The following is a 24365-nucleotide window of genomic DNA, read 5'->3' as shown; positions in this document are numbered from 1 at the left end:
ATGAAATATTTCTGTGAAATAAATGAAGATTACTAAAAGTACTACCCCACAGAAGGGAGAAGAATATCTAGAGGAAAAGCAATAGGGAGACTTATTTTTCACTGAATATCCTATTGTTCCTTTAGAATTTTTTTACATCTAGCATGTATTGTCTAATTAGATAAATAAAATGTGACAGCCTCACACTGGTCAGAATGGCCATCATTAAAAAATCTACAAACAATAAATGCTGGAGAGGGTGTGGAGAAAAGAGAACCCCCTTACAGCGTAAATTGGTACAACCATTATTGAGAACAGTATGGAAATTTCTTAAAAAAATAAATACAGAACTACCATATGACTCAGCAATCCCACTCCTGGGCATATATCCAGAGAAGACCATAATTTGAAAAGATACATGCACTCCACTCTTCATTGCAGCACTATTTTCAATAGGCAAGATATGGATGCAACCTAAATGTCCACTGACAGAGGAATGGATAAAGAAGATATCGTACATATACACAATGGAATATTACTTAGCCATAAAAGGGATGAAATGGGGCTTCCCTGGTGGCTCAGTGGTAAAGAATCCGCCTGCTAGTGCAGGAGACACAGGTTTGATCCTCAGTCTAGGAAGATCCCACATGCTGTGGAGAATCTAAGCCCATGTGCCACAAGCTACTGAGTCTGTGCTCTACAGCCCGGGAGCTGCGGCGCAGGTACTGCAGCTACTGAAGACCGCCTGCCTAGAGCCTGAGCTCTGCAACAAGAGAAGCCATCACGATGAGAAGCCCATCCACTGCAACTAGAGAGTGGTCCCCAGTCGCCACAACTAGAGAAAAAGCCCATGCAGCAACGAAGACCCAGCACAGCCAGAAATAAATAAATAAATAAGGGGCAAAATAATGCCATTTGCATTAACATGGATGGACCTAGAGATTGTCATACTAAGTGAAGTTAGGTAAAGACAAATATGTGATACCATTTTTGTGGAATCTAAAATTTTTAAAAATGTCCAAAAGAATTTACTTACAAAACATAAATACAGTTACAGATGTAGAAAACAAACTTATAGTTACCAGGCAGAAGAGGAAGGGGAGGGATGAACTGGGAGAGTAGTATTGACATACACACTACTATATATAATACTGATAACTAACAAGGATGGGCGGCATCCTATTCTCCTCAGTACTCTATAACAATCCACATGGGAAAAGAATCTTAAAAAGAATGACATATGTATAACTGATTCACTTTGCTGTACAGCAAAAACTAGCACTGTAAATCAACTACACTGTAATAAAAATTACTTTTTAAAATGTGACTCAGTGATTCTCATCCTAAAGTATCATTGAGGATATCAGATCAGATCAGATCAGTCGCTCAGTCGTGACCGACTCTTTGCAACCCCATGAATCGCAGCACACCAGGCCTCCCTGTCCATCACCAACTCCCAGAGTTCACTCAGACTCACGTCCATCGAGTCAGTGATGCCATCCAGCCATCTCATCCTCTGTCGTCCCCTTCTCCTCCTGCCTCCAATCCCTCCCAGCATCAGAGTCTTTTCCAATGAGTCAACTCTTCACATGAGGTGGCCGAAGTACTGGAGTTTCAGCTTTAGTATCATTCCTTCCAAAGAAATCCCAGGGCTGATCTCCTTCAGAATGGACTGATTGGATCTTCTTGCAGTCCAAGGGACTCTCAAGAGTCTTCTCCAACACCACAGTTCAAAAGCATCAATTCTTCGGCGCTCAGCCTTCTTCACAGTCCAACTCTCACATTCATACATGACCACAGGAAAAACCATAGCCTTGACTAGACGAACCTTTGTTGGCAAAGTAATGTCTCTGCTTTTGAATATGCTATCTAGGTTGGTCATAACTTTCCTTCCAAGGAGTAAGCGTCTTTTAATTTCATGGCTGCAGTCACCATCTGTAGTGATTTTGGAGCCCAGAAAAATAAAGTCTGACACTGTTTCCATTGTTTCCCCATCTATTTCCCATGAAGTGGTGGGACCGGATGCCACGATCTTCGTTTTCTGAATGCTGAGCTTTAAGCCAACTTTTTCACTCTCCATTTTCACTTTCATCAAGAGCCGGGTTAGTTCCTCTTCACTTTCTGCCATAAGGGTGGTGTCATCTGCATATCTGAGGTTATTGATATTTCTCCCGGCAATCTTGATTCCAGCTTGTGCTTCTTCCAGCCCAGTGTTTCTCATGATGTACTCTGCATATAAGTTAAATAAGCAGGGTGACAATATACAGCTTTGACGTACTCCTTTTCCTATTTGGAACCAGTCTGTTGTTCCATGTCCAGTTCTAACTGTTGCGTCCTGACCTGCATACAAATTTCTCAAGAGGCAGATCAGGTGGTCTGGTATTCCCCTGTCTTTCAGAATTTTCCACAGTTTATTGTGATCCACACAGTCAAAGGCTTTGCATAGTCAATAAAGCAGAAATAGATGTTTTTCTGGAACTCTCTTGCTTTTTCCATGATCCAGTGGATGTTGGCAATTTGATCTGTGGTTCCTCTGCCTTTTCTAAAACCAGCTTGAACATCAGGAAGTTCATGGTTCACATATTGCTGAAGCCTGGCAAAGAGAATTTTGAGCATTACTTTACTAGCGTGTAAGATGAGTGCAATTGTGCGGTAGTTTGAGCATTCTTTGGCATTGCCTTTCTTTGGGATTGGAATGAAAACTGACCTTTTCCAGTCCTGTGGCCACTGCTGAGTTTTCCAAATTTGCTGGCATATTGAGTGCAGCACTTTCACAGCATCATCTTTCAGGATTTGGAATAGCTCAACTGGAATTCCATCACCTCCACTAGCTTTGTTCACAGTGATGCTTTCTAAGGCCCACCTGACTTCACATTCCAGGATGTGAAGATCCTGGATCACTGGCTCTAGGTCAGTGATCACACCATTGTGATTATCTGGGTCATGAAGATCTTTTTTGTATAGTTCTTCTGTGTATTCTTGCCATCTCTTCTTAATATCTTCTGCTTCTGTTAGGTCCATACCATTTCTGTCCTTTATCGAGCTCATCTTTGCATGAAATGTTCCTTTGGTAAATCTGATTTTCTTGAAGAGATCTCTAGTCTTTCCCATTCTGTTGTTTTCCTCTATTTCTTTGCATTGATCGCTGAAGAAGGCTTTCTTATCTCTTTTTGCTATTCTTTGGAATTCTGCATTCAGATGTTTATATCTTTCCTTTTCTCCTTTGCTTTTCTCTTCTCTTCTTTTCACAGCTATTTGTAAGGCCTCCCCAGACAGCCATTTTGCTTTTTTGCATTTCTTTTCCATGGGGATAGTCTTGATCCCTGTCTCCTGTACAATGTCACGAACCTCATTCCATAGTTCATCAGGCACTCTATCTGTCAGATCAAGGCCCTTAAATCTATTTCTCACTTCCACTGTATAATCATAAGGGATTTGATTTAGGTCATACCTGAATGGTCTAGTGGTTTTCCCTACTTTCTTCAATTTAAGTCTGAATTTGGCAATATAGGTAAAGATTTTGCCTCAAGAATGTTCATTGTATGTAACAAGAAAATAGTTCAAGCAATTTAAATGTCCAATAATTAGGAATGTAAGTACATGACTGTATTTCCATATGAAGGACTACTAGCTGTTACAATTATTAAGATGAATTTTTTTGATAAAGATGTTTGTAATATGGAATTGTTTTATAAAAGCAAGTTGCAAAACAAGATGTATAGTATGACCTCACTTTTGTAGGAAAATATACATGGAAAAATATCTGAAAGATGTACAAAGTGGTAATGATATCTCCTGAAATATGGGCAGTTTTTTTTTCTTTTCTCTTTGCTTGTTTTCAAATTATTTTCAAAATTCTCCAATGGATATGTATCAATTTTAAATTAATAAAAAGATTACAAATGTGTTTGAAAAATGCCTAAGAGAATAAAAACTTTTTTTCCCTTTCCTATGGGAAAGAACAATCTGAACACAGATCAAAATATAAATTGTGATTAAATGCTGAAATTTTATTGGCAATGTCTCTTCTTGGGAAGTAATGACATCCAGAGTTAACTACTATGCAATATTTTACCAATGGTGTTGTCTCTCTAAAGGTGTGTTATAGGTAAAGATGTGTGTTAGTCGCTCAGTCACGTCTGCCTCTTTGCGATCCCATGGAATGCAGCCCTACCAGGCTCCTCTGTCCATGGAATTCTCCAGGCAAGCATAGTGGATTAGGTAACCATTCCCTTCTCTGGACATCTTGCCCACCCAGGGGTTGAACCTGGGTCTCCTACATTGCAGGCAGATTCTTTACCATTTGAGCCACCACGGAAGTACCCATGTTAACTCCAACATGGTAATACGGAGTGATTTCTCCCTGTGTGTAAATAAGTTTTATAATGTTGAAAAACTGTTAGACTAACATATTTACGATGTGTTATTAACAAAGGAAAATAGTAGCTAAAGTACCCAAACTAACAACATGGAGACACCAGACATTTTGAGTAGGAGACTGTTTTTTCTTTAAACAGTGGTTGTTAGATGCCACGAAGTAGGTGGCAATGCCTTAACCATATGGATGCTGTGAGGCCCAAGGGCCTCTTCCATTCTTGTCTAGGAGAGTGTGCTAACCTTCTCTCCTTTCATACAACACAAGTGGGAGATTCTTATAGATTAAAATGGATTAGCGAGGCTGTGGCTAGATGGTGGAGGGTCTTGTACAGCTTGCTGAGGACGTAGAATTTTTTCTGTAAAGATGCGAACCAAATTGTATTTCTGAATGAAGACTCAAGCTGTCTGTAGAAGATAGATTAGAGGGAGTAAATACTAAAAACGGTATACCTAGATATTTATAATTTCTTTAAAAAAATTTCTCCTATGAAGGATAAAAAAGAGCAAACATGTAAGCTATTTAAGTTTCAGCTTCAATTTTTTTTTCCAGAAAAAGATGTATGATATATATAAATACAGAACCCATAGCAACTGCTATGTAAACTGCTATAATGAATATAGCTAGTAATATGCTTAAAGTTGCATTTTACTTTGACTAAATATTAATAAGAAATTACATTAAATTGGAACTGACTTTGTCCTTATAAATACTCTATTAGACAAACCAGGCAGGGCTTGGGTGTTCATTATAAAACAGCACAGGCTGACATGCCAAATTCTCCTAAATGGAATTCACTTAATACACTAGATTCTATAAATCTGCTCAGTCATTTTCCAGAGCTTGGTATCCTTAGAAAGAGGATTGTTATTGTTAAATCCCTACATGGCTGCTCCACACTCTGAGAGCCGTCAGCCTCTCCTGGTCAGAGCCTCAGGAAGCACTTGCCAAAATAAAGCACGAGAAGATGTCCCTTTTCCTATCTTATTCCAAGATTTTTAGGGAAGATGTTTTTAAAATGGTTTTCTTTCCTGATCTAAAATCAGAAGTTAAAAATAGTCAAGTGGTATTAGTTTACTTACAAAATTTAGATCTGTTAAAAATATATTTATGAGAGTGCTACCTCTGTCACACAGTCCCACAAAGCTGATCCTCAGTTTCCTGTGGTTGGGAATGACATGGTGAGATACACGACAGATGATGAAATCCAAGTAGCCAGATGTTACTGAATAAGTAAACTCGGATCCAGGTTCACATTGGCCTGGCTCTCTTTTAGAGAATATAGCTGAGCTCACATAATTCAAGGGCTGGTCTGAAATTTACCTCAAGTAAATAAAGAAGAGCAGCCCCATTCAAGTCAGCCAGTAGAGCTGGATCCTTTTAACTCAAGGTCAAAATAAACTCTGTGTGTGTCCATCGTTCAGTCGTGTCCGACTCTATGCAACCCCATAGACTGTAGCTCTGCCAGGTTCCTCTGTGCATGGGATTTCCCAGGCAAGAATACTGGAGTTGATTGCCATTCCCTTCTCCAGGGCATCTTCCTGACCCAGGAGTTGACCCCTGTCTCCTGCATCTCCTGCGTTGCAGGCAGACTCTTTACCATCTGTAGTGTTTTGTGACTCATAAACCTTCCCACGGTTATATATACACAGTCATGAGCCTCCTTAAAATTTTTTGAAGTGACTTTATCACTTTTGCACAGTATCATCTGGCAGGATTCCAATGGAGAAAGGGTGGGAGGGGGAACTAGACAACCACTCTAGAACTTGGAACAGGAAATCCTGGAGGCCTGGTGGAGTCACGCTGTTCTAGCACAGAGATAAAATTTATCGGTATATTTATTCAGATCAAGGTTGCTTAGATGAGGAGGTTTTTTTTTCTTCTTTCATATCTTACCTTGCACAGAACTTTAATATTAGGAAGCCTGAAAGAAGTCTAGAGAATTCAGGACCATCTCAGTTCAGGTTGCCATGGCATTTTCTATAACTGAGCCCTGTACCTCTTCTTGTTGATGATGAAAAATTATGCATATGATGAATAAGTTACTACCAAAATTTAATTAACTTGATGTTTTCCTTTTCCTGTTCTGGGACAATAAAACTAAACACTATTACAAAGTGTAATATGTAAAAAAAAAAAAATGAAAGTAAAGTCATTTGTGACTTTATTGCCTGTTTCTCAGGTTACAACTAAATGCAGGTATTTCGATTTAGTTAAAGGATATGGAAAGCACCATCAATGATCTTTACTGTGGCAGCACAAACCTGCTGCTATGACATCATTCTCCTTTGTATCCGTGTTAGAGAAACTGGTCTGGTCTCTGTAATGGTTTCTTTTCCAGCAATACTGAGGCTCATAAAAAACTGACTCCTTATAGCTTTTCCCGCCATATGCTTCCTTTTATTAATATATAAAAGCTTAGTTTAAAAAATTTGACATTTCAGTAATTTTTGACAAAGATATTTCATTTCCCTAGATTTCTCTTTTAGTCTCAGACAACAGTAATTCTATAGTTCAGTATGATGCTGGTCTTTGTGAAGCTCAAGAGACAAAGCCACACACGTGTGCATACTGCAAACTCCTGTTTTTCTTCCACAAATAACCGTTGTAACTATTGGCAGTATAGGTCTCCTCTCCCTCCCCTCTTTGGCTGGGAATGGAGAGGTGGCAAGAAAGTTGTTGGGACATCTGCTCAGAAGTTTTCAGACATAAAGACTTAGAAATATTAACTAATGACTTCAATGAGATTTTAAGTTTAACATCAGTAATTACAAAATCCACAGATTCTATGCCTCCCGAAGGCTGGGTAGCTTCCTTTGGAATTTTTTTTTTTTGGCATAAAAAGAGAACATGCTATTAATTAATATGCAAGTAATATAATTGTATCTTTTAAGGGTACATCTGAAACACTGTGTTTAAATTACAGGAACATAATATTTAGTAATTTTCTATTGCATGCCCAGAGATATTAAGATTTGTTCCGCATAGTTCATCATTTATTCAAAATTGATTTTGGACAGGCTCTAGTTTGATTACATTTGAATAGTCACAGTTTTGTCATACTGTTGCTAGACAGCAGCACAAAGATAAAAACAGCCAAAACAGCTTTGTCAGAGGACAGTCTACTTACCACAGTTCCCAACCTGAATCCTTTCTAGGCTTTCTGCTTTCCTAACCTCAGTTGTTCTTTTCAGATGAAGATAAGCTGACCCCTGCTAAGCATCTTCTTATAAAGAGGTTCATGACAAATGCTATCCTTATAAAAAAATTCCACAATTGCAGGGTGAAATGACCCTACAGGAACCTGTGTTCTAGCACTGAAGATCTCCTGTGAGAAGAGCAATAAGACTCTTGTCTTCAGTTGATTGATCAATACATTCATTCTGCATCAACAAATATTCACTGAGCATTTGTCATGTGCAAAGTAATAACAGTGATTCAAGAACATGCAAAATATAGTCTGTCCTTGAGGAATTTACAGTCTTGAAGAAGAGTAAAAGATGTATTCAACAACAGTTTGCCTGTCAGAACCAGATCATTATCTGACTTTTGCATTGTACAGATGAAGGAATTATGGCCGAAAGGTGAAATGACCTGCCCAAGCCACACCCCGGGCATAGAATCACTGGGAAAATGGCAAGACCACTGGCTATGCAGCAAGTCACGTATCCATTACTCACTGATGATACTGGACAAATTACTTAACCTAGTGAGCTGAGCCAGACCTCAAAAGGCTGATCTGGGTTGAAAGGCTGGTGAGAAGAGGAACACAGACTTCCTCCAGGACTGTTTTCACTCACGTTTACTGTGTGACCTGGAAGTAGGAAATGCGAAGTGTACGTACAAGATAAGGATGAAAGCAAGCTGATGCAGCTTCTCCATGCCTCCCTAGGGCCTCCCAAGGGCGTCCAACTTCAGGCCCTTGGCTGAAGTTCCGTTGCCAGGGCTCCACAAAGAGTGAAAAACCTGCCAGGTCAAGGACTCCAGAACCACAATCCATGGCCTTTCACACTCAGACTACCATAGACACTTCCATATTCCATTTCTCAATGCTCTTGGGGGCCTAGCACAGGCCAGCCTTCTATACCTGCTCAACTTGAGCTCCCTAACCTATGATATTTAATAGTATATCTATTCTAAGCCTAAGGCAAGATGGACTATGTAAAGTGCCTAGTATGGTGCCTGACCCACAGAAGGTGCTTGCTAGATGGCTCTCTTAGTTGAGGAATTGACAGTAGGATTCAAGTCTGATAGAAGAATTCAAGTCTCTCTCTCAGCCTAATGCTCAGCCATTTAATACACAAATGGAAACTGCTATTTAGGAAACTGTTATTCACTTTCGAATGATACATTAAAGGGAGAGATAAAACATTATTTGCAGAAAGCACTACATGTATAGATGTCCTAAGAAATCTGTTTAAATTTATTATCCCATGAGTTTATCAATGTGATCAGGTTTATAATGAATTTGCCATAATTAGATGCTTTAAGTTCAATAACTTAACAGCCAGTTCAATAACATAGTAAAAAGGAAATAAATTCCATTCCAAAAAAAGAAAAAGAGATGGGATGGATAAATTTAACAGAATTGCCTATGACATTTATAAAGAAGATTTAAAGACTTATGAGCCATATATAAAGAAAACTATAAAGGTATATTAGAATGTATAAAACAAGATGAGCAAATTGAGATATATATTATCATAGGCAAACATTTTATCAAGTAAAATTTACTATTTGTTAAATGTTAAAATTCTGCACTAACAAGCCATAAGTTATGATGCTGATCTAGTTCCCAGGAAATTCTAAAACAAAGTATAATAATTAAATGATTAAAGTAAAGAAGTGTGGGACATATAGAAATAAATTTAATGTATCATATAACTATCATAATTAAGAAAGATAATATTTATTTAATAATTGCCTAATTCTATTTCATAATTGCCTAATTATGCTTTAATAATTGCCAGGGTAACTGGCAAACAAACAAAACAAAAAGTGATTTAGATAAGCTATTACAACACATTACAAGAGTAAGCCTCTAGTGGATTAAAAAGTAAATATTAGCTTTAATTCTTAGCAGAGCTATGAGGAAAAAAATCAAATATTATTGAAATCTTTAGAGGAATAGTATCTTTGAAAAGCTTAGGGCAGTAAAGAAAATCACAAAGGAAAAAATAAATAGCTCAACAACATCAAGTAAAACAATGGTTCTAACATAAAAAACTAACAAAATTAAAAGAAGAGAAACATAATTGGAAGTATCTGTATTGATCATGATAGAACAGTAGTATATATAATATATAAAGAACTTACTCAAATTTTCAAAAATGTTAAAACCTCAAGAGATAAACAGTCAAAGTATATAAACATACAATTCACTTGTGAAGAAATACAAGTAAACTGTATACATTAATCACTTCTTAGAAGGATATTTATAATAGCAAAATACTAAAAACAAAAAAAATGCCCAATATAAATAACAATTCAATAGACCGTTATATAGTCATTAGAATTGTAATTATAAAAACTTAAAAATTTAATGGTGGAAGGAGTCAAATAAAAATTCTGCTTTATAATACACACCAAAAAAGGCAACAATGGAAATCACTATTGACAAAGAATAGTGGAATCATGGATAATAATTTTTCTGTAAATTGAGAAGGAATAAGGAAACCCCTATACTAATAGGTGAACAATACTAATTATTAAACATTATAGATTCTAACATTGGTTATATTTTTCAACATACAGATGAAAGCACAGTTAGAAGAAACCAGGAGTATTAGTGTCAAATGGTAAGTTATTAAGCTTCCTACAGTAAGGATCTTCTACTGCTCTAGAACCCTACAGAGAGCACTCATGTTTCCCAAAGGCACTAGAGAACGTGAGGCCACACCTTGAGAATCGATTGTGTGATTCTGCCACACCTTTGTCTGCGGAGCCTTGTTCTGTGCTGTTGATACTGTTTGTCTTCCTTATGCTGTATTTTCACCATAATACTTGCTTTAAAACTTTGCCTGAATTTGGACAAATGTCTCCTTTTTCATGTGAATTTACTTTTTGTAACTTCTAGTATGTTTCTATTTATTTTTATAGTCCTTGATCTTCTCTTTCACAGCCTCCCGTGTATAAGGCATAATTTAGATTTCAGTTCAGTTCAGTCGCTCAGTTATGTCGGACTTTTTGTGACCCCATGGACTGCAGCACACCAGGCTTCCCTGTCCATCACCAACTCCCGGAGTTTACTCAAACTCATGTCCATTGAGTTGGTGATGTCATTCAACCATCTCATCCTCTGTTGTCCCCTTCTCCTTCCACCTTCAATCTTTCCCAGAATCAGGGTCTTTTCAAATGAGTCGGTTCTTCACATCAGCTGGCCAAACTATTGGAGTTTCAGCTTCAGCATCAGTCCTTCCAATGGACTGATCTCCTTTAGGATGGACTGGTTGGATATCCTTGCAGTCCAAGGGACTCTCAAGAGTCTTCTCCAACACCACAGTTTAAAAGCATCAATTCTTCGGCACTCAGCTTTCTTTATAGTCCAACTCTCACATACATACATGACTACTGGAAAAACCATAGCCTTGACTAGATGGACCTTTGTTGGCAAAGTAATGTCTCTGCTTTTTAATTTGCTGTCTAGGTCAGTTATAACTTTCCTTCCAAGGAGTAAGTGTCTTTTAATTTCATGGCTGCAGTGACCATCTGCAGTGATTTTGGAGCCCAAAAAAATAAAGTCTGACACTGTCTCCACTGTTTCCCCTGTTTCCCCATCTATTTGCCATGAAGTGATAGGACCAGATATCACGATCTTCGTTTTCTGAATGTTGAGCTTTAAGGCAACTTTTTCACTCTCTTCTTTCACTTTCATCAAGAGGCTTTTTAGTTCTTCTTCACTTTCTGCCATAAGGGTGGTGTCATCTGCATATCTGAGGTTATTGATATTTCTCCCAGCAATCTTGATTCTAGCTTATGCTTCATCCAGCCCAGCATTCTGCATGATGTACTCTGCATGTAAGTTAAATAAGCAGGGTGACAATATACAGCCTTGACGTACTCCTTTCCCGATTTGGAATCAGCCTGTTGTTCCATGTCCAGTTCTAACTGTTGCTTCTTGGCCTGCATACAGATTTCTCAGGAGGTAGGTCAGGTGGTCTGGTAGTCCCATCTCTTGAAGAATTTTCCATAGTTTTTTTTTTGAGTTAATAACTCAGAATAACAGACATGGATTTGAATCCTGACTCAGTTATGTGACTTTGGGCAAATTGCTTATTTGTAAACCTTGGAAATTTATTTTATATATTAGATGGAAATAATAATACTTCATAAGGTAATTATGAGGTTTACACTAAAGGAGATAATTCATGTAATGTACTTGGGTGTTATACCTACTTGGAACACTGTAAACTCCCATGTAAAGACATATAAATATGGTACCTGAAACACTAATCAAAATTTCAACTTTAAAAAAAAAAACTACAACTCACAACCTTAAAATGACTCTATTTCTTTCAATACATTTGATAGGTCAGATCTTGTTATCAGAGAGTCATGGCTTAATTGAAAAAAGGAATTTCCCTTATTTTTCTGTCTTGTGTTTGCCTTTTTAAAGATGCCTTAAATCCCTTATGGATCGGAGTCATGTATAAATTGATAGAGATACCAAGTTTCCTTAATCACAGCACCTAACTGAAATTTTTTATTTACTAAAATTAGAGAGAAGACAGAAAAAAATGCATTCATTCCATCTTGGCTTTATGAGTTTAGTAGTCTAACCACCTCATTTCACTACTGAAGGTTGTGGAATCATCAGAATCAAAATACCAAACTATTTGATACAGTTCATATTTAAACTTCTGCAATGAAAATGAATCTCAGTTGAAAAGTTCAAGTAGGGAAGAAGGGGCATTTTAAAGGAATTAAAATGTGGTGGCGCAGGTTCAAAGTAGCTATGGTTGGCAGAAGACCACAGCTTTCCAAGTTGGGTATTAGTTGTCAGTGACTGGAGTATAGGTTTTCTGTATATGTGTTTTTTAACACTCTTTGAAATTGATAAGTATAGCAAGAACATTACTTGGACTTTATTTGATTTTATTTGAATTTCAACAGCTACCAACAGATGTGCTTAGAATGAATAGGCCCTGATTCCCAAATAGCACAGTATTTCACATCTATTTTAGACTATGAAATGAGAGCCGACTCCAGGAAGACAGCTCTGAACCTTTTTTCCAGCTGCAGAAATAACTCCTCTTGCTGCCCCCTGACCTACACCAAGGGAAGCTGCTTGAGAAGATATTCTTTTGCCAGCGATCATTCCACCATTGCAAGCCACAAATGGAAAAATAAACTAATGTGTTCTCTTCAAAAAACTTATTCTCACGGCCCCCAGAACCAGGTAGATAAATAAGGAAAACCATAGATTTATTTTTAAATTCCCTTCTCATTTTCCAAAATGGTATTTTTATTACCTTAGAAAATGGGGCTTCTTTTCTGTACAATAGAAACTAACACAACATTATAAGGCAACTATACTCCAATAAAAATTAATTTAAAAAAAGAAAATGGGGCCTATCAACTAACAGGTCATTGTTAATCTTCTCCAAAATAAGTTAATTTGTCCAAGAACACCCCCCACCCCAGATTCCTTGGGACTTTGCTCCATTGTTAATTCCCACTTGCCTCAACCAACACGCTGTCCCTCCCCTTGGTTCTCAGCCCTTACTTCAAGATGTACAAGCTCTACTCACTGGCAAGTAAAAACCTGTAACCTGAATTCTCCTCCAGCTGTTCCCCTAGCTTATTTCTTCCCTTTGCACCTGAGCTTCTGGAGATGACAAATCCCTATTGAGTTAAATGGAAACTCTGACTTTGTTTTCAGACATAATAATGACTTTATTGGGTGCCTCTCTGTGCCAGACACTCTGATAAGCCTTAACATATTTTTCTTGATTAAAAAATACATGAATAATTCATGCTCATTATAAGAAATTAAACAATTCAGAAACTGATAAAGGCAGCACCAACATCTTCCCTACGCAAGCTCCACATTATAATTGTTACAACCACCACTAGAGAGAAGACTTATTGACCATATTTCATAGATGAGAAAACTGAGGCTGAGAAAAGTTCAGAGTATACCCTGTAGTGTTTAACAGAAAGAGCTTTAGAGTCTGGTTATCTGGGTTCATTTCTCAACTTTGTAATTTACTATATGTCTACTGATGCTTTCGAACTGTGGTGCTGGAGAAGACTCTTGAGAGTCCCTTAGACTGCAAGGAGATCAAACCAGTCAATCCTAAAGAAAATCAACCCTGAATACTTACTGAAAGGACAGATGCTGAAGCTGAAACTCCAATACTTTGGCTACCTGATGCAAAGAGCTGACTCATTGGAAAAGACCCTGATGCTGGGAAGGATTGAGGGCAGGAGGAGAAGGGGACGACAGAGGATAAGATGGTTGGACAGCTTCACCAAACTCAATGAATATGAGTCTGAGCAAACTGTGGAGATAGTGAAGGATAGGGAACCCTGGTGTGCTGCAGTCCATGGGGTCGCAAAGAGCTGGACACAACTGAGTGACTGAACAACAACAACAATGTGTCTGTGAGCGAATTACTTGTTATTTCTGTGCCTCAGTTTGCCTATCTGTAAAATGGGGCTAATAATAGTATCTAGTTCATAGGATGCAGTGAGGATATAACATGCTAAAGCATAAAAACATCGCTGTTCCTTAAGAAAAAAATCAAAAAGAGAAATTATTTTAAAATAACTGCTAAGAAGAAAATGCTAACAGCAATTAGAGCAAAACTCTGTTCACCATTCTGCAACTAGTATAGAGTCTGAGTTTTTAAACCTGATGGAAATTTCAACCCCAAAACTACACTTGTATGGCAGTGATGACACCATCAGTGGACTTTTCTCTTTAAAATCACACTATTTTTTAAAAGATCCAATAAAATTATTTCAATTTTCATGATTAACTAAATTTCATTCATTTGTTATAGTATCAGTTTCATTATTTTTAATTTATCTCAGGCTAGAATGATTATGTATGTTTAACATTTAGATATTATTAATATTTTATATAGTGTTTTGACTCACATTTTAAATTTTTGAAATGGCTCTGTGTGTCCCTGGCTGATTTGGTTCCCCCTGCCATCTAGCTCTACCCGCCACCGTACACAGACCTCAGCCTCTTTACAGTTTCATTAGGCACTGGAATGTATATTTGCTGTCTGTCAGTGCTATAATGGTAGAAAACTACTAAATCATAATAATTAACTTTCCCAGGGTAAATCATTACCCACACCCTGTTAACTCAGATATTTTCTCCCTACTTCTCTATATTTATATGCTGGTTCTAAGAGGCAGCAGAGATGACCGCAGCTACAAAGCTACTTGGTTAATCACTCAAAACTTCTTTTTTACCATGTCCTTTGCAAACACAGTTTAATGGTCTTTCTCTGGGAAACAGAGGAAATTAACAAAGTGTACATCTCCTTCTCTTGTGTACCAACACTCTTTTGAGTCCTTAACATAATGCACTGATGCCCTTGGCTTTCTACACTGGGTGGCCTAGCCTGAAGAACAATATTTCTGTATGTTAAGTCACTAAACAAACACACTTGTTTAAAGAATTTAGGTCAAGAAAGAGATTCCTTTCAAAACAACTAAGAACCAAACAACAATATTTGAGGAGTCAAAGAAAAATAAGACTATACAATTCACAGGCTCTCTTCATTCATCTTGTATTTAGTTTTTTGAAACATCATGCTGTTTCTGTTTCCCAGAAAATTTAAATACTTCACAATTCGATGATCTACAGATTTGTAGCTAAACTGTACTCCCCTCAAAAAGCCACCTTCTTTCTTTACTCATGTTTCTTCTTTTCTATCCTTTCTCTTTTCCACCCCCCGCCCTTTCTTCTTCCTGTCTCTAGTTAAGATTTTGTCCTAGCTCTCTTTGCTGTTGTTTAGTCACTCAGTCACGTCCGACTCTTTGCAACCCTATGGACTGTAGCCCGCCAGGCTTCTCTGTCCACGGGATTTCTCAGGCAAGAATACTGGAGTGGGTTGCCATTTCCTTCTACAGGGGAATCTTCCCGACTCAGGGATCAAACCTGTGTCTCCTGCTTTGGCAGGCAGCTTCTTTATGAGCCGCCAGGGAAGCCCACTAGCTCTCTTTACTCATCTTAAAAAAAATTTTTATAGTCAGAGTGTTTCAAGCCCCCCCAAAAATCATATTTTGTTCTTTTCAGCAGTTTCTAGTCCATACTGCAAGACACAAGAAAAATAAAAGACCCCCAAAGAGAATAACATTTCACACTGAACTCAAAGAATGTTATCACTACTAATTTTCCAATTAAAAAAACATACACATTTCTTATTTTTGATCAGCTAATACATGTGACTTTCTTCTGAACACTTTAAGGAAATATATATAATATAGGCTCTGTGACATTAATATGAAATTCTAAAGGTACCTGCTTTCTAACTAATATAGCCAAAGGTGGTGATGTTAGATAATTAATCTTAAAATACAGACCCAGCTTTAAATCTCCTGACATCAGTTTAGATCACCTAATGCCCTGCATGCTTGCTGCTCATGTCATTCCCCCTCATTTCTCAAGGATTCTAGCTACTGGCTTATTCTCACTTCTTTCAGTGATTTCAGTATGCACATTGGTGATCCTTCCCACCCAGGCCTCTTGGGTCACTGACGTCCTCCCCTACAATGACCCTGTCCTCAAGGTGCCTCATCAGAGGCCTAGTTGGATGGAGGAGTCAAGTCCTAACCATCTCCTGCAGTCCACTCTCAGACCACTATCTCTCATCCTTGTAGCTTCCTTTGGTACTTGACCCCAGGGACCCTTCGATTCCCTGGGTATGGCGATCCACTGATCAGGCCACCTTTTCACTGCCTCCACCCCTATGTCTTTTATTGCTCTAGCTTAGATTCTCAGATCTATGATTGTAATCATTCTCTTGCCCTTCATGCTTCAGTTCTAAATTCAGCTCTGCTTCTTCATGCTGCACCTGTAAACTGAATGTGGTTGGCAGAAAAATTCACAACTGCACTGATGTGCCTCATTCAAATTCATGATCTTAATGCTGTTTGACAATCACAGCACATGTCATCGTCCTGTCACTCTTTGATCCTCCAGACAACTATTTCCTACTTGTCTCTTCCCAGAATCCTTCTGCCCCTTACCTCATCCCCTCTCTCACTTGAATTGAATCTTGCTTTCTCCTTTACTGAGTACACAGAAGCAATGTGAAGAGAATTTCATCGATTCCGTCATCACTTCTACCCACCAAACAGCATCTACACCCTCATACTTTGCCTTCCTGCTGGTTCCCACAGTGACCTTGTCATGTTCCTACTAAAGGCTGACTTTTCCTCCTCTACTTGGGCACTAGATTCCATCTGCTCTCACCTATTCAAGGACACCCCTCCAGTGATTCTCCTGTCTCTCTCCTACATCATTAATTTTTGCTTGCTGCTGAATTGCTCACATCAGCAGGCACACTTGTTTTTCTCCCATTTTAAAAACCTTTTTTGGAACCACTTTCTCCACCATCCATCATCCCATTTCTTTGGAGCAAAACTTCAAGAGTCATATATACTTGCTATTTTCACTTTCTCCCTTCTGAATTTTCTCTTAAAGACATCACAGGGCATCCCTGGTGGCTCAGTAGTAAAGAATCCACCTGCCAGTGCAGGAGATGCGGGTTCAATCCCTGGTCCAGGAGGGATTCAGACCCACATGCCTCAGATCAACAAAGCCTGTGGGCCACAACTATCGAGCCTGTGCTCCAGAGCCCACGAGCTGCAACTACCGCAGCCCGTGCACATGGGAGCTTGTGCTCTACGATAAGAGAAGCCACTGCAATGAGAAGTCTGCGCATCACAACCAGAGAGCAGTCCTTGCTCAGCACGATGAAAGAAAAGCCCATGCAGCAGCAAGACCCAGCACAGCCAAAAAATAAATTAAAAAATGTAAAAAGCCATTACAGCCAAGCTCTCACCCCACCACTCCTCCAAAACAGTTTTTGTCAAGTGATGACTCCATTTATTTCCCTTTTGGGCAAATTCCTCAAAAGAATATCAATATTCACTGTCTCCAATTTCTTTCCTCCCATTCCCCTTAAAATCTATTCTGACCTTCATCACTTTTGTTGTAAAATCCATTGGTCAGTTCTCATCTTACTTGACCCATCAGCACATCACACAGTTGAACTTTGCTTTACACGTTTGGCTTTCAGCACACTGCACGTTTTCAGAGTCCCTCCTCCTTCATTGGTCTCCCCTTAGTCTCTTTTGCTGGTTCTTCCCCTTCTTCCTGACCTTGTAATTTTGGAGCCCCTAGGGATTGGTCTGGTGGCTCAGGTTAAAGCGTCTGCCTGCAATGCAGGAGACCGGGCTTTGATCCCTGGGTCAGGAAGATCCCCTGGAGAAGGAAATGGCAACCCACTCCAGTATTCTTGCCTGGAGAATCCCATGGATGGAGGAGGGCTACAGTCCATGGGGTCGCAAAGAGTCGGACATGACTGAGCGACTTCACTTTCATTTTCAGGGCTTGGTCTATTGCTACTCACATCCTTAGTGATTTCATCCTGCTTTAAATATTGCTTTAAATATGTGTGCTGATTACTTCCAAGTATGTATCCCCACCCTAGACCTCTCTTGTGTTCCAGTCTCATAATGCCCACTTGTTATCTCAACTCTCATCCAAAGTCATCTCAAACTTAACATGTCCAAAAGCAACTTCTGATTTTCCTGCAAAGGTCTCTTCTATCATAACATGCCTTATATCTGCGTCTGGCAGCTTCATCCTATCAGTTGCTCAGGTCAAAATTCATGGCATCATCCTTGACTTCTTTGCTTCTCTTATACCCTGTATCCAGTTCACCATGAAATCGTGCCAGCTTTACCATCATACTATATGCGCTACCCAAGTCCACTGTGGAATATCACCTTCACCTTGATTACTTTGATAGCCTTCTAAAACATCTCCCTATATCTATCATTGTCCCCACACAGTCTATTCTTCACTCAGGAGCCAGTGATCCATGCAAAATGCATCCAATTTTGAGTCCTCTGCCCAAAATTCTATAGTGGTTTCCCACATCACTAAGAATAAAACCAAACTTCTTACAATATTATGTAATATCCTGCTTGATCTGGCCTCTCTCATTCACCCTGCTCCAGTCACACTGATCTCCTTCTGGTTATCCCCTGAACACCCTAAGCATGTTTCTGTCCTAAGGCTTCTGTTTAGCTCCTCTTTCTTCCTAGAATGCTCCTCTCCAGAATATCCACTGAGCTAAATCCTTCCTTCTTTGAATCTTTGCCAAAATCTTTTCAGTGAGGTTTCCTCTGACTGTGCTCAGTCACATCCAACTCTTTGTGATCCCATAGACTGTAGCTTCAGATGTGCAGATGACACCACCCTTATGACAGAAAGTGAAGAAGAACTAAAGAGCCTCTTGATGAAAGTGAAAGAGGAGAGTGAAAAAGCTGGCTTAAAACTCAACATTCAAGAAACTAAGATCAATGGCATCTGGTCCCATCACTTCATGGCAAATAGATGGGGAAACAATGGAAACAGTGAGAGACTTTTATTTTGGGGGGAGGGGGAGCATCCAAAATCACTGCAGATGGTCACTGCAGCCATGAAATTAAAAGGTGCTTGCTTCTTGAAAGAAAAACTATGACCAATCTAGACAGCATACTAAAAAGCAGAGACATTACTTTGCCAACAAAGGTCCGTCTAGTCAAGGCTATGGTTTTTCCAGTGGTCATGTATGGATATGAGAGTTGGACTATAAAGAAAGCTGAGTGCCAAAGAATTGATGCTTTTGAATTGTGGTGCTGGAGAAGACTCCTGAGAGTCCCTTGGACTGCAAAGATATCCAACCAGTCCATCCTAAAGGAAATCAGTCCTGAATATTCATTGGAAGGTCTGATGCTGAAGCTGAAACTCCAATCCTTTGGCCACCTGATGCGAAGAACTGACTCACTGGAAAAGACCCTGATGCTGGGAAAGACTGAAGGCAGGAGAAGCAGGGGACAACAGAGGATGAGATGGTTGGATGGCAACACCGACCCGATGGACATGGATTTGGGTAGACTCCGGGAGTTGGTGGTGGACAGGGAAGCCTGGTGTGCTGCAGTCCAGGGGGTCACAGAGTGTCAGACATGACTGAGCGACTGAACTGAACTGAGACTGTAGCCTGCCAGGCTCCTCTGTCCATGGGATTTCCCAGGCAAGAATACTGAGTGGGTTGCCATTCTCTTCTCGAGGGGATCTTCCTGACTCAGGGATTAAGCCCGCATCTCCTGCGCTGGCAGGCTGACTCTTTACCACTGTGCCACCTGGGAAGCCCTTTTCTCTGACTACCCTCTCAAAACCACAGTCTGCTCCCAGTTCCCTACCCCCACAACTCTCAATCCCCTTACTCAATACTATGTATTGTTTTATCCATAGCACTTATCACTTTCTAATATGTTTTACTTTTTTAATTTAAATTTATTTATTTTAATTGGAGGCTAATTACTTTACAATATTGTCTACTTTTTTATTATTGTTTTTTCCTCTGCTAGAAGCTCCAAGAGTGAAGAAATCTTTGTTCTGTTTAATAATATATATCCTAAGAGCCTAAAATAGTAGTAGGCATGCCACAGGCACACAGTCATGTGTTCCTTGAAGGTTAAGGAAGTATTTGTCTCAAACCGTTTAGCCTCATGCTCATTTTGTAGGAAGTTTTTTGTTTTTTTTTTAACCCTTGATTCTGTTTATTTCCACGTCTATTTAGTTTTTTTCACTGCATTTCAGTGTTGAGTTATATTTCCATAAATTCATATATTTCATCCAAGTTTGAAAATGTACTAGTGTAAGTTTGTCCAACATGTTCTCTTATATTTCCTTAAATCAGTACTGTGACTATATTTTCCATTCCAAATATTGTTTACTTATTCTCTCTCCTTTTATTATTAATCTTTGGTTGATACTTTCTATTTATTGTCTTTCATTAATTTCTCCTTTTATGTTCATCATTACCTTTTCTCTCCTTTCTTTGGCCTAACTCTGCTGGTCTTGTACACACTACTCACCTTAGAGTCTATGATGAGTGATATACAGTGCTCACCAGTATTTTCAGCTTCCTTCTCCTTGCAATCTCAGGCAAGGTTTTACTTCTCTGACCCCTTAAAGTTAGGCAAGGCCATCTGACTAGCTCTGACCAATCACATATGTCACTTTTAATGGAAACATTTAAAACCCTATGCATGGGGAAAGGATGTTCCCTTCAATAAATACTGCTTGGTCATTCAGTCATATGGGGGGAAAATGAATCTTGACTCCTATCACACCATTGGCAAAAAGCAACTCCAAATGGACTGCAGATATAAATGAGAACAATAATAGAAAGGCAAGATTTCTTAACAGGGCACAAAAAGCACTGATCTAAAGGGGAAAAATGATAAACTGCAATATATGATTAAAGACTTTTGTTCATTAAAAGACATCACTGCTGTTGCTGCTGCTCCTGCTGCTAAGTCGCTTCAGTCATGTCCAACTCTGTGTGACCCCATAGACGGCAGCCCACCAGGCTCTGCCGTCCCTTGGATTCTCCAGGCAAGAACACTGGAGTGGGTTGCCATTTCCTTCTCCAAGATAGTTAAAAAGCAACTCAGAGGGGAAAAGATATTTGCAATACACAGATCTGAAAAATGATTTGTATCTAGCATGTACAATGGATTCCTACAACACAAAAAATACAGAATACGCAATAGAAAACGTGGAGCAAAGACTCTTAGACTTAACACAAAGCGGATATCCAAATGGTAAAATCAAAACCACGTGAAAGATTCTCAATTCCTCAGACATTAGGTACATGCACATTAAAACCACCGTGTGACAATATCACACATGCACCAGAATACTGAGAATAAAAAGGATGGCAGAACCTATAGAACTAGACTAGATGAGATGGAGAGTGAGTGTCTACAGACTGAGGGGTGAGTATCGGGAAGCTGAAGGGTGGGTCTCCTGAGACTGCAGGGTGGGTGGCACAATCCCCTGGTTTGCATGAGTTAGTCTTTTGTGAGGAAAACAGATGCCAACAAACAGCTGGTCAGGCTGGCCTACATGAGCGTCCCTGTTAGAGCCAAGGGATCCTTCCTCCCTAAGCCCATACCTTCACTACTCCGGACCACGGCCTGGGAGAACCGGACCGCAGCAGTGCCAGAAGCTTCTAGAGGAAACCCAGGTGCTGGTGGAGGGGAGTGAGGGCAGCTTGGAAACTGTTGCGCTCCCACCGCTCCAGCTTCCGGAGGAGGGGGGCGCACGCCAGGCCCCCGCGGACTCCAGCCCTACTCCCCAGCTCCCAAGTGCTGGGGCTCACAGTCGTGGAGTGGCCCGAGTGGGACTAGAGGAGGTCGAGCCACCCAGGGAGGGCAGGGAAGCAACCTCTGCCTCTGGGGCAGCCAACGGCAGCCTGGGAAATGGTTTTCAGTGTGAAACTGGTGGGGAGAAGGCCCTAGAAACCTGTGACACTGGGAGATCAGAGTCTGAGCTGACGGCTGGATGGAAGGCTGCGAAAGCAAAGACCGAAAGGGGCCCCATGTTCTCAGAAGCAGCGAACCAGGAGGAGAAGGTTGAAGTGGAGAAGCAGGTGGGTGAGGAAAGGGAAGCAGTGGAGAAACACAGAGGGGTAAAGGAGGCAAAGGACGACGCAGGGCCCCCAACCCGGAGTGAGAGTCTCCACCTGAAGGCCCTGGACTCCAACCAGCTGGAAGTGGACGCTGGGGACGCTCAGGCTGACCCGGCCTTCCTCCAGGTGGAGCGCAGGTACAGGCGCGTGCGTGATCACTACCTCCAGTGGAGGAAGCACGTCATTCGGCACATCCCCGGCTTCTGGGTCACTGCCTTTCGGAACCACCCGCAGCTATCTGCTCTGATTAGAGGCAGAGATGCAGAGATATTCAGCTACTTAGCCAGTTTGGAGGTGAAGGAGCTCAGACATCCTAGGATGGGCTATAAATTCAAGTTCCTTTTTCGAAGAAACCCATACTTCAGAAACAAGTGGCTTGTGAAGGAATACGAGGTCACACCCTCCGGCCAAGTGGTCTCCCTTTCCACTCCAATCATATGGCACCCAGGTCATGAAGCCCAGGTCTTCCTTTATAGGAACCAAGACCTCATGTGTGGCTTTTTTGCTTGGTTTTCAGACAACAGCCTTCCAGAGTCTGACAGGATTGCTGAGATTATCAAAGAGGACCTCTGGCCAAAGGCACTGCAATACTACCTATTGGATGAAGCGCCCCATAGAGCTAGACTTCTCCAGATAAGGGAACCAGTGGAGACCCCCAGGCCCCCTGGGTTCCAATCTGGCTAACCTTTGCTCTTGGGAATACTCCCACACAGGTCCCCTGCCACCTCCTGCCCGACCTGGGCCTTGGCTACAGCAAGGGTATGCCTTTTACTGGTTTTGTGCTGACCTTTCTACACCTTCCATGGACATTCAGTTCTCTCAGCTTTCACGACTGAGACCTTCGTGGCCATGCTGCTCCACTTCCCCATGGTCTTCTTGATGTCCTGTGTTAATACTACATGCGGTACCATGGTGGCTCACCTTCTTCTAAGTCAAACAAATGTAGATTTCTCTGCCTTTGTCAGCACTGCTTGGACACTGTTCCCAAGGCTTCTGGTCTGGTTACTACCACCTGGATTTTCAGCTATGTTTAAGAGCCTGTTTTACTCATTCTGCTTTGCACATGGCCTGTGGACAACTGCTGGGCATTAAATAAAGTCAAGAGAGAACAGCAGTGGGCTGCTTGGTCTCTGATTTATGCAACCCCATCGCTCTTCCTGCTTCTCTGATCACCTACTGCTGCCTGCAACTGGATGCAACGCCCACCCCCTTAGGCTGCCCCCTGCTGGATGAACATTTTCTAGACCTTGTTAGGTCCACTTTCTAGTTTTTGGTAAACAAGAATCTTCAGAATTGGTGGTAGACCCAGGTTTCCTGCCAGCATGTAAAAGACCTTTCTATTTCTCCTCTGGGCTTTGCTGGTGGCTCAGATGGTAAAGAATCCGCCTACAATGCGGGAGACCTGGGTTTGATCCCTGGATTTGGAAGATCCCCTGGAGAAGGGAACGGCTACCCACTCCAGTATTTCTCCTCTAAAAGAACTCAATTCCTCACCATCACTCAGGAACCCTACTTTTACCATCAGGCAAGTGGTTGAGGGGATAAGTTAGACTCATTTACATGGCAAGGATAATGATGGTGTCCTTGACAAGTATCAGGTTTTCTCAGCCTCAACCAGTAAAACCATACAAAGGTTAGATACTTTCATTTGTCTCCCTTCTTCATCCTGAACATGATGAAGAGCCAGCAGTGCCAGGGCAAACAGTTCCTCTTCTCTTTCTCCCTCTCTTTCTTATATCTGTCCTATCTCTTTTTTTAAAAATGGTAGCTCAGAAACATCTGCAGAAGCAGGCTTTGCGGTTTAACTTGTGCGCGTGCTTAGTCGCTTCAGTCGTGTCTGACTATCTGCGACCCCATGGACCATGGCCTGCCAGGTTCCTCTGTCCATGGGATTCTCCAGGCAAGAATACTGGAGTGGGCTGCCATTTCCCTCTCCAAATCTGACCTGAGACAAGCCAAAATGACCACCACAAGGAGGCAGTTTAACTTGGGTCTTTACTATTTCAAGAGGCAGAGAGATGGTCCTGTAAGGAGACTACCAGAGCCCTTACTCCTCTCTGCTGTCTTCCCAGCCATCACCCATCCTAGCAATACCCAGACAGTTGGAAGAAAGGTAGATGTATATGGAATGAATGGATGGGAGAACTGAAGAGACTGGGGCGACTGCCCGCCCTAAGAAAGAAAACTGAACAGACGCCCAGAGGCAGAAATGACCCAGGGAAAATATGGGCCTAGAATGAAAACTGGATTGACTGAGAGCCTGCAAGGAAGGGTATCTTCTCTTGTCAGTG

At 40.6% G+C, this 24365-nt stretch overlaps 2 protein-coding genes and 1 non-coding gene across 7 annotated transcripts in view; 1 reads left to right on the top strand and 2 right to left on the bottom strand.

Moving 5' to 3' along the window:
• The window catches only part of ACYP2 (acylphosphatase 2), a 179633-nt gene that overhangs the window by 31371 nt on the left and 123897 nt on the right, over positions 1-24365 (bottom strand). The window lies entirely within an intron of this gene.
• Positions 4491-4618, bottom strand: LOC139186013 (U6atac minor spliceosomal RNA). Its single transcript, XR_011569590.1, has one exon. It is a non-coding gene; the product is annotated as a U6atac minor spliceosomal RNA (small nuclear RNA).
• On the top strand, positions 21115-23274 carry TSPYL6 (TSPY like 6). Its single transcript, XM_019969416.2, has 2 exons — positions 21115-21205; positions 21515-23274. Exons 1-2 carry the CDS (start codon positions 21115-21117, stop codon positions 22756-22758), a joined length of 1335 nt encoding a protein of 444 aa, XP_019824975.2. The 3' UTR covers positions 22759-23274.

This window comes from Bos indicus, chromosome 11 (genome assembly GCF_029378745.1).
Source record: "Bos indicus isolate NIAB-ARS_2022 breed Sahiwal x Tharparkar chromosome 11, NIAB-ARS_B.indTharparkar_mat_pri_1.0, whole genome shotgun sequence".
Classification (NCBI taxonomy): domain Eukaryota; kingdom Metazoa; phylum Chordata; class Mammalia; order Artiodactyla; family Bovidae; genus Bos; species Bos indicus.
The sequence above is the reverse complement of the archived record's forward strand: the minus strand, read 5'-3'. Positions and strand labels throughout refer to the sequence as shown.

What these genes read in the sequence shown, in the direction of transcription:
- TSPYL6 (XM_019969416.2), top strand. Translation starts at nt 21,115, where the DNA reads ATGGATTCCTACAACACAAAAAATACAGAATACGCAATAGAAAACGTG. An exon ending in ACAAAGCGGATATCCAAATG is followed by an intron (nt 21,206 to 21,514) that starts GTAAAATCAAAA and finishes GGCCTACATGAG; the next exon opens with CGTCCCTGTTAGAGCCAAGG.